At 48.0% G+C, this 15419-nt stretch overlaps 1 protein-coding gene and 1 long non-coding RNA gene across 2 annotated transcripts; one reads left to right on the top strand and one right to left on the bottom strand.

Annotated features, from left to right (window-relative positions):
* Positions 1–667: 667 nt before the first annotated feature.
* Positions 668–10609, bottom strand: LOC109553865 (collectin-46). The gene is made up of 8 exons (XM_019954117.2): positions 10510–10609; positions 9893–10094; positions 5472–5588; positions 5044–5151; positions 4614–4721; positions 4139–4255; positions 3440–3523; positions 668–1224 (listed from the first exon to the last, which is right to left on the bottom strand). The coding sequence occupies exons 2-8, from the start codon at positions 10089–10091 to the stop codon at positions 842–844; spliced, it is 1116 nt and encodes a 371-aa protein (XP_019809676.2). The 5' UTR covers positions 10092–10094; positions 10510–10609; the 3' UTR covers positions 668–841.
* Positions 1220–9072, top strand: LOC139180366 (uncharacterized). Its single transcript, XR_011564637.1, has 2 exons — positions 1220–2075; positions 4178–9072. It is a non-coding gene; the product is annotated as an uncharacterized lncRNA (long non-coding RNA).
* Positions 10610–15419: the final 4810 nt, after the last annotated feature.

The following is a 15419-nucleotide window of genomic DNA, read 5'->3' as shown; positions in this document are numbered from 1 at the left end:
AACATGTGTATACCTGTGGTGGATTCATGTTGATGTATGGCAAAACCAATACAATATTGTAAAGTAATTAACTTCAAATTAAAATAAATTTTAAAAAAAAGAGAAGGTATCTTTCTGGCTCAGCTGGTAAAGAATCTGAATGCAATGCAAGAGACATGGGTTTGATTCCTGGGTTGGGAAGATCCCCTGGAGAAGGCAAAGGCTACCCAATCCAGTATTCTGGCCTGGAGAATTCCATGGACTGATTAGCCCATGGGCTGACAAAGTGTTGGACACTACTGAGAGACTTTCACTTTCACTTTCCTTGTCTTGACAATGATCTTGGAGAAAAATCTTTTTCTTTTTCACCATTGTGTAGAGTGTTAGCCAGAGCTGAGGTGCCTGCTCCTCTCTGTGGATGTCCAGGAGAGGAGGAGAGAAGAGTGAAAGAGGCTGAAGGATAAAAAGATTGAAGGCAGAAGAGAAAAGGGAAGGATGTAGCAGTGACTAGTGGGGTCAAATGCAGTCCATATTTGGCAGACGTGGAGGGCTAGACACCTGTCTTGTTGAGGAGGAGACTCTGAAGTTTTCAACAAGGGCATCTTGGAGACCTCCTTTTAGCCTTTCCCCTGAGTCAGCAAGCTGCCCACCCCCACCCCACCCTATTTTGTGACAGATCTTCCAGATGTGAAGCCAGTTTCAAACTTTATTCTGAGGGAGGAGTTCCATAGGAGGCCTGGCTTGTGGCCTCATCCCGTGGCTCAGTGGGGAAGCCGTGAGCAGCAGAGGGTCACCTTTTTATTGGGATGTTGGCAGCTCACAGCTCTGGGCACTGCCCCTTCCCTGGGGTGGGTGGGGGAGCTCAAAACTCGCAGATCACAAGGAGTGGCTCACTGCAGGGTACGTCATTCCACTTGCCCTCCCGATAGATCTGCACACAGTTCTCTGGTTGTCCAGCATTGTTGTTGTTGGGCTCCCCACTGGCCCAGTTGGAATAGACCAGTGACTCCCCCGTGTGGTAGGTGAACTTGCCCTCCGTGGAGATGTCATTCATGCTCAGGAAAGCATCATTGTTCTTGGCTCTGACCAGCTGTGCCACGGCCTCGTTCTCAGCTGCAGAGCGTGGGGAGGCCAGCTGTCCCTTAGCCTCTCTGCAGATCTGCTGGGCATCTGAATATGATTTTACAGCACCTGCCGTCTTGAAGATCTTCTTCCCAACAGCCTGGCCATCAGGGAAGACCACCGCTAGGGCAAGAGGAGATTCAGGTTGGGGATGCGGCAGCACCTAGATCTTGTGCTTCAACTGGAGTCCCCAGATCCCACGAGGGTACCAGGGCACCAGATAGAACAAAAGCAAGGCATTTTAATTACTGTGTAAATAGGAAAGACTTTGACAGGGAAACGACACTGTAGAGGTCAGGGCAGTTCCTAAGAGTGTGGAAAACACCAACCAGGTGGCTCAGTCTCACCCTTGCATGATGACTGGGCATGTGGAGTTGTCTGAGCGGTTCTGTGCTGTGTGAAGGGGTGAGGAGAAAGGGGAGGACAGAGGTGCATCTGAGAGCAGCCAAGTGCTGATCTCTGCACTGGGGGCAGTCCAGTGTTGGCTTCCATATGCTCGCAGGTGAACCTATGGCCAGTCAGCCTCCCTGGACCACTGAGCAGGGGATGACGACATCTGAGAGCTCTATGTGGGAGCGGGAGGGCAAGGTGGGAACAGCTTTGGAGAGACTCCTGTCTGGGCTTCAGAAAGTCATGTGTTCAGCCCTATCCTGGCAATGACATCTCAGGTGATAAGGGAAAGTCATATCTCTTTTCAGAGTCTAATCCCTTATTTCTAAGGAAAAGGTACATTGCAAAACAGCAACCCTGATGTGACCTGTTAAGTATCTCTTTTTATTCCATCCCATCCACACCACTCTGACTTCCAGGGTCTGCATGGAAATCTTCTGGGCTCCTAAGAGGGCTCACTGGACTGGTTCTGAACCCAGGCTGCACCCTGACCCACTGCCCTTTTCCTCTGAGTAACTTCAACAAGCAATCAGAGACCAGTTTTTCCACGTAGTCTGGATGGCGCCCAGACAGCCCCAGACAAGGTCAGTGCAAGCTTGTGTGCCATGATTGGTTTATGTCCCATGCATCTGGGTGGGTATGTGTGTGCATGTGTGAATACATCCGTGTGTCCATCTGAAGGTACATGGGCTGACTCAAGGTCCATCAGGATGGGTGTGCATATGTCTGCATGTGTGTTCATGTATGTAGGTGGTGTGGACTGAGTGATGGTGTTTACATACACACAGGTGGCCAGCACATATGCCCAAGTTCACCTTTGTTTATATAAGTCTGCATGAAGGGTTAGGTTTTAAGTTGTGCCCAACTCTTTTTGACCCCATGTACTGAAGCCCACCGGGGACTTCTGTCCATGAGATTTTCCAGGCTAGGATATCGGAGTGGTTTGCCATTTCCATTCCAGGGGATATTCCCGACCCAGAGATCAAACCCAGGTCTCCTGCAATGCAGGAAGATTCTTTACCAGCTGAGCTACCAGGGAATGAGGTAGTACATTGGTATGTAAATATGATTGTGCAAGAAGGAACACATAAACTGCTGAGAATTCTCATTCCACTACTTCAGTACTTAATTGGCTTGAGTTCTTAGGAGCTAACCCTATGTCTCACCCAATCAGGCCCCTTAATGCTCTGCTTCTTCAGAAAACTCTACTTTTTTTGGGTCAGTGAGGTTTGATAAGTGATGTGCATTCAAAGCTGTCATCAGGGAGAGCAGAGAAGGAGGAAGGGCAGTTGATGGAGCATCCCAAAGACGCAGGGCACTCAGGTGTGTGCTCCAAGAGGCCTCTGCCTGCTTAGGATCCAGGCTTAGGGAAGAATCTCTGCTTTAAACTCCCCAAGAGGTGCAGGGGAGTCCAGGACTGGCCAGAGACTGAGGCAGCCTATTCCTTCCAGACCCAGGGACATCTTTAGGGTAAGATACTTGGCCACACACCAAGGATAGGTCTGAGCAGCCTTGAACCCCACAGGCAGCATCCCACCTCTGCTCTCAGGGTCATGTCTGGATTCTCTGCTGCCCTGGGCTGTGCAGCTTCTTCTCTGGGCATTTGGATACCTGGCCCCACAGAGGGAAGAAATGCATCCTAGGTTGCATGTCCCCTTGTCTGTTATAGGAACCCACCAGGGTAGGCCGGGGTAAGGTCGGCTGAACGGATGACTCAAACCACATCCTCCTCCTTTTCCCGTGCATCTACTTGAGCTTCTGGAGCACGTGGGGAACAGCTCTGCCCCAGCACTGTCCTTAGCCCCGCTCCTGCCCCAGGTCTAGGTCCAGTCCCAGTCATGGTCCCAGCAAGTCCAATTAGGCCCAGCCAAGCATACTACACGCCAAGCCTAGACTAATTCTGAGGCTCACGCTCAGGGCCTGGCTAGGGTCAGGTCCAGGAACTCACCTTTCTTATACCGAGAGAAGGCATTCTGGAGGCGTTGTAGTTGTCCCTCTAAGATGGTCACCCGCTGCTTGAGAGCATTGACGTCTGCAGGAGAGAGAGGCCATGTAAAGACAGATCCAGAACAGTCTGGGGTCACTCAGAGCCCAGGCCTCGAGGGAAGAAAGTCCAGGTGGGGACGCCAGTTGGGAGTAGGGTAAAGAGGTGGAACAGAGACCTAGGAAGTCCTCTTCTGATCTAGCTGGCCTCTGCGTCCATGGGATTTCCCGGGGTTCTCTTCTGAACAATATCCCCTGAACAGGTCCCTTGCCTCACTGACAGTGAACCAGATGTCATTTTAATTCCAAATTCCAGGAATCTGATAGCACTTCCTTTTGCATTGCAGGGGGTGGTATGGTTGTAGGAGAGGAATACACATAGCTTGAGTATTTCCCATCCATTGAGTTATTTGATGTTCAAGGTTATCTGATGAACTGGAGAGGGAGGTTGACCTGTCATAAAGATCAGATAGAAAATCTGCTCAGGTTATCCTCCAGTGAGTCATAGAGGCTAAGACCAGAGTCCACCTCGCCATACACCCTGTCAACTTTTCCTGCTTTGACCCCCACCTGTAATGAAATGGGTTATCTGAGAGGAGAGCTGAGCTGAATAAGGCCGCCTCCCTGCCCTCATACCCTAATGGGGCCCCCAAGTCTTCCTTACCTGCAAGCCCACTATCCCCCTTTGCTCCTCTTTCTCCAGGATCACCTCTGTCCCCCTTCAGTCCTGGGGGACCCCTGGCACCTGAAGGGCCCTGCGGACCTATGGCTCCAGCAGGCCCTGGATAAGAGAAGTAGAAATGGGTGAGTGCTGAACATATATGTTAGCATTTTTGTGCCCCCCTCAACCTCCACACATGGACTGTCATATCCCCAGGAGTACACCCTCCCACATACAAATGTCCCTCTGTGCCTGGAACTTCATCTTGCATCCTCTCTATACACTGACTGTCCCATAACCTAACAACCAGCCTTCCCTGAATGCAGACAGTCCCTGCTGCTCACACCACCCTCTCCCTGGACACAGACAGTTCCCGAAACCCAACACTGGCTCTCTCCCTGGAATGCCAGCTCTGACCTGGAGGGTGGTGGGGGTGGGCACAGGGGAATATGAGCCCAGCCCCACGTCCATTGCTTACCTGCCACCCCAGCACTTCCAGGGGCTCCGGGCTCACCAGGAGCACCTCTCTCTCCTTTGAGACCTGCGGGGCCTGGGGAGCCCTGCATGCCTGGGGCACCCATTCCTCCTGAGGAAGGAACACATTGGAGAAACATGGCTGAGAGTGTGCTCAGCAGGTACCATTTCTTCAGCAGTGCAGTTTGTCACCCACAGCTCCAGGTGAGAGAGCAACCTGAGAGACTGCTCCTGATCGCTTGGTGTCCTCTAGCAACAGTATCGGGGAAATTCAGCCAGTGTGGGAAAGTGGGGGGAGCGGCCCAGGCCAGGCCTACCAGGCACGGAGGTTCCAGGCTTCTCCAGGCACTGTGCACATTCCTTGGTCCCCAGCAGGGCTGCCAACGTCACCCCTCCCTTCTCCCTCCCTCACCCACCACATACCACCCTCCTACCTTTGGGCCCAGTGTCTCCTTTGGGGCCTGGTGTGCCTGGAGGTCCCATGCTCCCCTGCTTCCCTGAGGGGCCCTCTCTTCCAGCTGGTCCAGGCATACCTGGAGGCCCTGGGAAAAAGGACCAGCCCAGTCAGTGACACTGAATCTCCTTGGAAGTGGGAGTGCATAAAAGATAGGGCTGTAATAGAAGTCAGACAGGCAGCCTCCTCCTAAAGATGTTGCCCTCACTCTCCACCCTCCCCAGGAGCTCCAGTTTTCCCTGAGATAACCCTGTACCACCTTGAGAATGACCTCCTTCATCCTCCTGGGATGATTTTGATTTCTATTTCTTTAGAATCTGTGCAGGTAGAATCTGTGCAGGCCTACTTCCATGGCCTAGCGGCAGCACACCATCTGCAAACACCTGCATTCCATGCCCAGCTGCTCACCAGGTGGTCCAGTGTCTCCCTTTGGTCCGGGTTCTCCAGCAGAGCCATTGTCCCCTTTCGGTCCTATGGGACCAGCTGGTCCAGGCCTCCCTGCTCGTCCTGCAGGTCCTGGTGAACCTGTGGCCACAGAAGAGATGGACAAAATGCTGATCCCAGCCCAGGAGGAGCCAGCTGCCTGCAGGTCAGGGCCCTGGCAACTTCCAGGGTTCTGTAGGGTGCAGACACTCCCCCTTCAGCTGACTGGTCCAGTGGTGATGTAGGAAAATTCGTGTCTCCATCTCCATTTTACAGGTGAGGAAACAGGCTTGCAGAGTTGGAGGCAGATCCAAACCTAGACGACCTGACTTTGCATACAATGCACCTGCCCCTGCCCCAAGGCCACGGTATTTATGGCAGTTAAGTCTGTCAGCTTTTACCCCGGACCATGGACTCCCTGCCTTCCCCCTTTCCCAGAACCAAAGTTTCTGTCAGAAATGACACCTGACACTTACCACCAAAGAAATAGAAATCAAAAGCATAATGAGCTGTCACCTCACACCTCTCAGAATGGCTATTATCAGACAGCAAATAGGAAGTGCTGCAGAAGTAGAGAAAAGGAAACTTTGTGCAGTAGGGATGCAAATGGAGCAGCCACTATGGAGACAGCATGGAGGTTTCTCAGCAAGTTAAAACTAGAGCTACCGTAGAATCCATCAATTGCCCTTCTGAGCATTTAACTAAAGAAAATGAAAACACTAACCTGTAAAGATACATGTACCCCTAAGTTAATTGCAATGTCATTCATGGTAGCCCAGACACAGATGCAGCCTAGAGCCCAAGTATCTGTGGATGGAGGAATGGATGTAGAAAATGCAGGGTGCATATACAATGGAACATTATTCAGGCATTATTCAAGGCAACATTGGGAAACATTGAAGTCACTATGCTTAGTGAATAAGCATAAGTCACAGAGAAGGGTGGTAGTATACGATCTCACTTATATGTGAAGTCTAAAAAACAAATGAATGAAAACAGCATACTCACAACACAGAGATCACATTTGTGGTTGCTAGAGGTGCGGTTGGGAAGTGAGCAGAATGGATAGAAATCTTCAAAAGATACAAGTGTTCAGTTAAAAAACAATTGAGTCCCAGGAATACAATGTACAGTGAAGTTACTATAGTTAGTAATCCTGGGTTGCATGCTTGAACATTGCTGAGCAAGCAGATCTTAAAAGTTCTCATCACACACAAATCGTAACTATGTGTGTTGATGACTTATTGTGACAATCATTTCACAACATATGCAAATATGAATTCATTATGATGTACATCTGATTCTATATATTATAGATCAATTCTATTTAATCCAAAAAAAAAAAAACAACTATGTAACATGCTTTTAACATTATGGAAGATAGATGACATTATTGTTCATTATTAAGTGATAAAACTTATAAACACTATTTAATATGATTCGGTTTCTTCAACATGTCCATGCATTGTCAGGCATGTGCACATGTAACACACATTGAAAAAACCACAAGAAGAGCATATGCAAGTGTTAACAGTTGTTCGTTCTAAGGGGCACATTTCAGGCAATTTTAATTTTCTTCTTTTTGTATTTAGTGACCATGTACTAATTTGTTTTGGAAAAATGACCAAACATTTTAAAAAATCACATTACCTTCAGGAGGCTGCTTAAGTCTGAAATATAAGAGATTTGCCTTCAAAGACTAAAGGGAGAAATGCCTATTGATTCAAGAATTATACACTCAGTTCTGTGAGTTTGGATATTCTTTTTTCATTGAGATGAAATTCACATAATATAAAAATAACCTTTTTTTTTTTGTGATGTGTAGCTTGCAGGCTCTCAGTTCCCCAATCAGGGATTGAACCTGAGGCCTGGCCGTGAGAACACTGAATCCTAACCACTGGATATTCAGGAATTACCTGTAATTAATCATTTAAAGTATACAATTGAGTGGCATTTAGAACATTGACATAATTGTACAACTGCCACTTCTCTTTAGTTCAAGACTATTTCATTAATCCCAAAGAAAACTTCATACCCATTTATCACTCCGTCCCTTCCTCCTTCCAGGCCCTGGCTACCTCTATGCAGCTGCCTGTCTCTGTTATCTATTCTGGATATTTTATATAAATACATACAATATATGATCCTTTGTGTCTGCATCTTTAAACTAGGAGTGACATTCTTGAGGCTCATCCAATTTGCAGCACATCTCAGTACTTCGTTCCAGTCTATGGCTGAGTAATGTTCTATAGTATGAATACAATACATTTTCTTTATTCATTCACTGTGGATAAATGTTGATAGACACTTGGGTTGTTTCCATCTTTTGACTGTTGTGAGTCAGCATTCATGTGCAAAAAGACAATGAAAGAAATCTGTCAGTTACTACTAACTTGTTCATTCGCTTATTTGTTCATTTCCTCATTTCATTTCTCTGTTCACTGAGAATCTCTCTGTGGAACATGGCTTTCTGCCTAGCACTGAGCAGGAAGTAAATGTCAGCACCAGGTCCTGGTCTGCAAGGAATTTGTCATCAAGTTTTAAACTGTGAGGCACAGGTAACAAGGGAAGAAAACAGCTTATGAGATGTCCCTCATTCCATCCCAGCACCCCCAACCCATGGACATGCACATACTCATAGGAAACAAGACTTCAAGGTTGAAAAGGATTCAGAGCCCTGGAGAGGAAAGGTGACATTTCAGATCTGGAAACCACTCCCCCAGGGTAAGAAGGGCCAGGCTTGCCTGGGCCAAGAATGTGCAGGTGGAAGGAGACTGGGGTATTTGGTGGGTGGTAAGAGCCTCTGTGCTGGACATTGTGTCCTGCTCTTAGCTCCAGATCTCACTAGGCAATCAATGGGAGCCCAGAGGATGGGCCCTGCATCCCAAATCCCCTGGTGCACTGTGCTCAGGCAGAGACTCTTGGTCCCTGGCTGAGCCTCTTCTGGGCTCCCCCCTGGCTGGGGAGGGCAGCAGGTACCTGGGAAGCAAGTCACTCCTTAGAAGGGAGCATTGGAGCTTGCCCATCCTTGTGCACAAACCATGGCGCCCATGAGAGCAGGGAGGTAGAAGAAGGGATACTTTTCAATGTAGGGGCCTTCTGGGAGCTAGAGAGAGCTGGCACCTTGAATACCACCCCTCCTCTGAGATTACTTTTTGGCGGCCTTTCAAGCCCCAGCCAATTCATATTAGGAGCTACTTTATTTCTAAAAGACAGGTAGATACGATACTTGTCTCTTACCCTACAAATCCTGGGGATGTTATGTATTCTTTTAAGCTTTAATGTTGTTAATTTCTTTCCTCTCCAATCAAACACAAACTCCAGAAAGATGAAAGACCTCAGTTAATCCCTCCGCAGCCCTGGCCTAGGGCCATGGTGGTCCCCTCGTCCTTGTCACTGGTTCATCGAATTTTCACTTCTTGCCAGTAACACCCAGATTTTCTCCAGTGTCTCAGTGTTTCTAGACAATTCCTTTAATAACCAGTACATTTGGAAACTATAGGAGAATTTGCTGGTTGGGACAGCAGAAGGATATAACTTTATCTTGAAGACCCAACAAAGAAATAAAGCCTTGGCTCAATTCTTTGTCACTTTGTGGTTGATATTATTCCCATCTACAGATGATTAAACTGAAACTTACAACACTGTCATCAGTTCAAAAATATTCAACATTCTGCAGAGGCAACATTTAATACGAACGAACAACAGTTAAGTTTTGGAGGGTTTGTGCTCAGTAGCATCTGACTCTCTGTGACTCTGTGGATTGTAGCCCAACGGATTCCTCTGTCTATGAGATTCTCCAGGCAAAAATGTAGTGAGTTGCCATTTCCTATCCAGGTCATCATCCCAACTGTGGGATCAAACCTACATCTCCTGTCTCCTACATGTATGTACTAAGTTGCTTCAGTCATGTGCAATGCAATGGACCAAAGCCGGCCAGGCCCCTCTGTCCATGGGATTCTCCAAGCAAGAATACATGAGGGGGTTGCTATGCCCTCCTCAAGGGGGTCTTTCTGACCCAAGGATCAAACCTGCATTTCCTAAGTCCCTTGTATTGGCAGGCAGGTTCTTTACCACTAGCACCACCTGGGAAGCCCATTGAGTTCTGGAGCAGGGGATCCAAATACCAGCCATTCACTCACTGTACATTCTTGAGGTGGGTAGAGTCTGAAGATCCTAGGGGAGGAATCAGGACCAGTGGTTTATGGAGCTGAGGGCTTGAGCAAGCCAATCTTTGCCAACCAGTAAAGCCATGTTTTAGGTGGATTGAAAATCTGGGGGAAACCTCCCCTCTTGGGAAGACCATCTTCAAGGTTTCCACAGCAGAAGATTCAGAGTTTTGGAGCTGGTTACAATTCCAGGGCCCACCCCTTCCCATCAGGGAAAGCCCATGGTCCCAGCTCTACCTGGATCTCCCTTCTCCCCCTGGGGGCCTTCTCTCCCATCTTGTCCATCACGACCAGGCAAGCCACCCTCCGGGGGCCTACACACAACAAGGGTACAGCCGTTGGCCAGTGTTTTCTGGGAATAGATCTTCATTTCTGCTCCCAGGGATCTCCAGGGCTGTGTGAGCAGGAGCAGCACGGAGAGAGGGAGGAGAAGCATGTCCTAGGCAGAGGAAAAGAGAGAGGGGGTGCTCTTGGTCCAAGGACGAGGATTAGGGCTGGCCCAGCTCCTGGCGGTCAGGAGAAGCCCTTTCCCCATCTCCTCTCCCATCCTCTGGGGCCAAGAGTAGCAGGGCTCCAAAAACAGTTTAGGGAAAGTTAGGATAAGGTCTGGCCAGGGAGGACATGAGTGGACCAGCTGGGCCTTTGACCTGGTCTGCCAGCAGCATGAATCTACTCTCAGATGCTCTGTGTCATCTTTTTTGGGTCTATTCACACTTGCCAGGGGCACTGTGGCCAGGATGTAGAATTCCTCACTGAGGCCATTGTCACATCAGGAGGGACTCACTGAGTGCCCTCAGGTGGGACTCGTCTGCTCTCTGATCTCCTTTTCTGTACCAGAAAGTCGGTTGCTTTACCTCTTACAATGCTGGCTTGTTTCCTCTCACTTGCTGCTCTGGACAGGCTAGTACTGGAGTCTGAAGTGCTATATGAAGCAAAAGGCCAGAGTGATAATGCCTAGTGAGTTCTGTCCTAAGCACAGAATCGTGCATGATTGCTTCTTTACCAGATATTTCATTCCTGGGCTCCACCAGGAAAGTTCCTGGTGCACCCAGAGTCCTGCCCAGACCTCCTGAAAGGACTTGGACAGGGGCCTCATGGAAGAGGGGATGTGTGAGACGGGTGCCACCAGGGGCAGACTGGCTGCAGAGGAGGAAAGCCGATGTCCAATAGAACTTCTGGTTACCATCAGAAAGGGACTCAGGAGCTAAGTGAGATCAGGGTGCAGGACATGGGTCACTCCCAGTGTTGGGCTTTTCTCCTCTCTGAGAGAGAAACTGTAAAGCTTTGAGCATGGAGAAGAATTATGGGAGTTACAGAGACCTGGAAGAAAGCCCAAAGGACCTAGTAAAGGACTGAAGTTTGCCAAGCAGGCTCATGGGAGGAAAGGGGTTTCCTGACCAGAGACGTGCCTCCTTCCAAGAAGATGATGAATTGCTTTTATCCTGGGGACTTCCAGACAATGGCATCAGACATCTGGTTGGATCCCTTATCCAACTCTCCCCCTCTCCCTGTCCTGGAAGCCCATCTCCCACCAAACAAAGGGAGAAGGGTAAAGAGCACCCCTTATTGCCTCACTTGTTCCCACCACCGGCACTGACCCTCCTGGAGTGGAAGATCTACACACACCCTGCCTTCCTCAACACCCACATAGGCAGGGAGATATTCACCAGACATTAGAAAACAAATTAAGAGGCAAGGACAGAGACACTCACAGTTTCTTCCTCTAAGGCTCCAGAACATCCAGGCAAATTAGAGTTCCTGGGTAAGCACTGGCTCTTTATATCTGCCCTATAATGTGACCCTCAGCCCCAGTTTCCTGAGAATTCTCTTCGGGAAGTAGGGTAATTTCCTTATTATTGACTCACTCAATTACACCCCCACCTGAGCTCAGGTGTCCACCTGGGTTCTGGACACCTGCCACTAACGTTGACAGGACTAAACACACATTAGAGTTCAAAGAGCAACCTCAGCCCAGGATCTCATGGATTCCCCACTTCAGCCTTGTAAGTAAAATGGCAGCATCGGTGTCTGTATTTCATGATGTCCAGGGATCCAAGGTCCAGAGAAGAACAGTAAGTTGCACAATGATCTACAACTCTTGCAAAAGCAGCCTGCAAGAGTCAGCACCTGCTGTGCCCACTTTTCTTCCTCCTCATCTCAACATTTCTCCTCAGACCCTAGGAAAGAGCTGGGAGAAGCTTGGCTAAACTGAGCAGAAGTGGGGCAGGTGAAGGACTGCTGAGGCAACAGCCTGTGGGAGACAGCATCTGGGGGAGCTGCCATCTGGCAGGGGTCACTCTTTTGCTTTCTGCTCTAGATCTAGGACAACTCTCTACTTGCCCAAGATGGCTTTCTTTGCTCTCAGTTCATCCCCTGCCCAACTCTCCTTCACACACATGACTATCCAATTGTATTAATTACAGGGTTTACTGGCAACCCCTACATGCTTGCTGCCCAGACACTGGTTTCCCTGGCAACTGATGAACAAACTGACGTCAACTCTCTGTTAGACTGGTAGGCTCCTCCCTCAAGTGGTGAAGAGTGCCTCCATGTCCTTCCTGCTCTCTGCTGAACATGGTATGCTGTTGCGCTAGGACCCTTCTTTTCTGGACACGTAGATTCCTTATCTAATAAGCCATGGACGTCTTTGTCCCTGGCTCCCAGCTCTTGCTTCGGTCTCAAGGCTGGGCATCAATAAGGATGCACACCTGCAGGGTGATGCCCAACAATTGGTGAGTCAGCCAGAAAGTTACAGAAAATCCCATGAGTGCAGAGATGTTGGAGAATGAGGACTGAGAAGGGAAAGTTGTGGTGATAATTCCAGGGTGGCAATCCTGTAGCACGTGGGTTCCTGTGAGAGAGATCTTTCTCTATCATTAAATTGATGATATCCTATTAACCTCAGAGGCTCTTCCAGTTTAAAAGTAGCAACTTGGGCTTGTGCTTCACCTGACTGCAGGAGGAGGGCTTGTGATACTGGCAAAACACAAGAGCCTTTCTGGTTTTATTGTTTTCTACAAAATACAAACATACCCCTGACCCACCACCCCAAAACAATTACAGGCTTTATGGACACTAACTGGGACAGGCTTGTGAATTGGCCATGGTCGGTTACTATGAAGGGTTAGTTTTGAACCTGGGGTAATGGCGAAATAAAATTAGTACATTCTGGGCTTCTGGTCCCAGGAGTGGGAGGGGGCAGAGCAGGGATATAGTGTCAAGGAACACAGCTCTATGCAGCCTACATGCTTTACAACAGGTGGAAGCTGTTACAGTGGGCCTACTCAAGTTGCTGAACAGTGCAAAAAAACACCACTTTAGAGGCCATGAAGTTCAGGATGCGCTGATAAAAATGCCATACCCTGGCATTTCCGCCTGTCCTACACCCTTACTGCTGCCGGGCTAGAAGAAGGACGAGTGGACAAAATAAGGAAGAACTGATACAGGAAACCCCATTGTCTCTACCTGTAAACCAAGAGGCTAGCTTAAGTCACAGAGCTTGTCATTAAACATTCCAGGAGCAGTAACTCCAGGGCCTACCTATATCATGTTCAGTTCAGTCACTCAGTGGTGTCCGACTCTTTGCCACCCCATGAATCGCAGCACGCCAGGCCTCCCTGTCCATGACCAACTCCCGGAGTTCACTCAGACTCACGTCCATCGAGTCAGTGTTGCCATCCAGCCATCTCATCCTCTGTCGTCCCCTTCTCCTCCTGCCCCCAATCCCTCCCAGCATCAGAGTCTTTTTTAATGAGTCAACTCTTCGTATGAGGTGGCCAAAGTACTGGAGTTTCAGGTTTAGCATCATTTCTTCCAAAGAAATCCCAGGGCTGATCTCCTTCAGAATGGACTGGTTGGATCTCCTTGCAGTCCAAGGGACTCTCAAGAGTCTTCTCCAACACCACAGTTCAAAAGCATCAATTCTTCGGCGCTCAGCCTTCTTCACAGTCCAACTCTCACATCCATACATGACCACAGGAAAAACCATAGCCTTCACTAGATGGACCTTTGTTGGCAAAGTAATGTCTCTGCTTTTGAAAATGCTATCTAGGTTGGTCATAACTTTCCTTCCAAGGAGTAAGCGTCTTTTAATTACATGGCTGCAGTCACCATCTGCAGTGATTTTGGAGCCCCCCAAAATAAAGAATGACACTGTTTCCACTGTCTCCCCATCTATTTCCCATGAAGTGATGGGACCAGATGCCATGATCTTCGTTTTCTGAATGTTGAGCTTTAAGCCAACTTTTTAACTCTCCTCTTTCACTTTCATCAAGAGGCTTTTTAGTTCCTCTTCACTTTCTGCCATAAGGGTGGTGTCATCTGCATATCTGAGGTTATTGAGATTTCTCCCCGCAATCTTGATTCCAGCTTGTGCTTCTTCCAGTCCAGTGTTTCTCATGATGTACTCTGCATAGAAGTTAAATAAGCAGGGTGACAATATACAGCTTTGACGTACTCCTTTTCCTATTTGGAACCAGTCTGTTGTTCCATGTCCAGTTCTAACTGTTGCTTCCTGACCTACATACAGATTTCTCAAGAGGCAGGTCAGGTGGTCTGGTATTCCCATCTCTTTCAGAATTTTCCACAGTTGATTGTGATCCACACAGTCAAAGGCTTTGGCATAGTCAATAAAGCAGAAATAGATGTTTTTCTGGAACTCTCTTGCTTTTTCCATGATCCAGCGGATGTTGGCAATTTGATCTCTGGTTCCTCTGCCTTTTCTAAAACCAGCTTGAACATCAGGAAGTTCACGGTTCACGTATTGCTGAAGCCTGGCTTGGAGAATTTTGAACATTACTTTACTAGCATGTGAGATGAGTGCAATTGTGTGGTAGTTTGAGCATTCTTTGGCATTGCCTTTCTTTGGGATTGGAATGAAAACTGACCTTTTCCTGTCCTGTAGCCACTGCTGAGTTTTCCAAATTTGCTGGCATATTGAGTACAGCACTTTCACAGTATCATCTTTCAGGATTTGAAATAGCTCAACTAGAATTCCATCACCTCCACTAGCTTTGTTCATAGTGATGCTTTCTAAGGCCCACTTGACTTCACATTGCAGGATGTCTGGCTCTAGGTGAGTGATCACACCATTGTGATTATCTGGGTCATGAAGATCTTTTTTGTACAGTTCTTCTGTGTATTCTTGCCATCTCTTCTTAATATCTTCTGCTTCTCTTAGGTCCATACCATTTCTGTCCTTTATCAAGCCCATCTTTGCATGAAATGTTCCCTTGGTGTCTAACCCAGAGCAAACTATTCAACATCATCAGAGTTCAAGTGTTGACCACCCAAGTATCATTGCCAGCTAACGATCAGGAGAATAACTCACTTTTGTCCTTGCCACAGGATCTATACCCAGGGGAACATACTGTAAGTGGCTCTGGGACTAAAACTGGTATGGATGTCCCAGGTGTTTTGGGTTTGCATCCCTGTGGAGATTAGGAATAAGGGACTTAAAGATTTCATCTAGGCCCACCTAAGAAGACTAAGAAATTAATCTAGGGCCCCTACTAGAAAAGGCACCATTATATTAACCTTGTGTTCTGTTATACCCCTCCAGCTGAAGTGACACTAGCTGAAGTGGACTGAGGTTGGACAGCATAATGGTACTGCAGTCAGAACAAATATCGAGTCAGGGGTGTTATTATGTCAGAATGCTGTGACTGCTTGTATTTTGCTTACTGGTCATGATCTTCCCTGCATTGAGTCTGTTAGACATCTTACATTTCATGTCTAGTCTGAGCGGTAAAGAATCTATTTGCAG

Source organism: Bos indicus, chromosome 28 (assembly GCF_029378745.1).
Source record: "Bos indicus isolate NIAB-ARS_2022 breed Sahiwal x Tharparkar chromosome 28, NIAB-ARS_B.indTharparkar_mat_pri_1.0, whole genome shotgun sequence".
NCBI lineage: Eukaryota > Metazoa > Chordata > Mammalia > Artiodactyla > Bovidae > Bos > Bos indicus.
The sequence above is the reverse complement of the archived record's forward strand: the minus strand, read 5'-3'. Positions and strand labels throughout refer to the sequence as shown.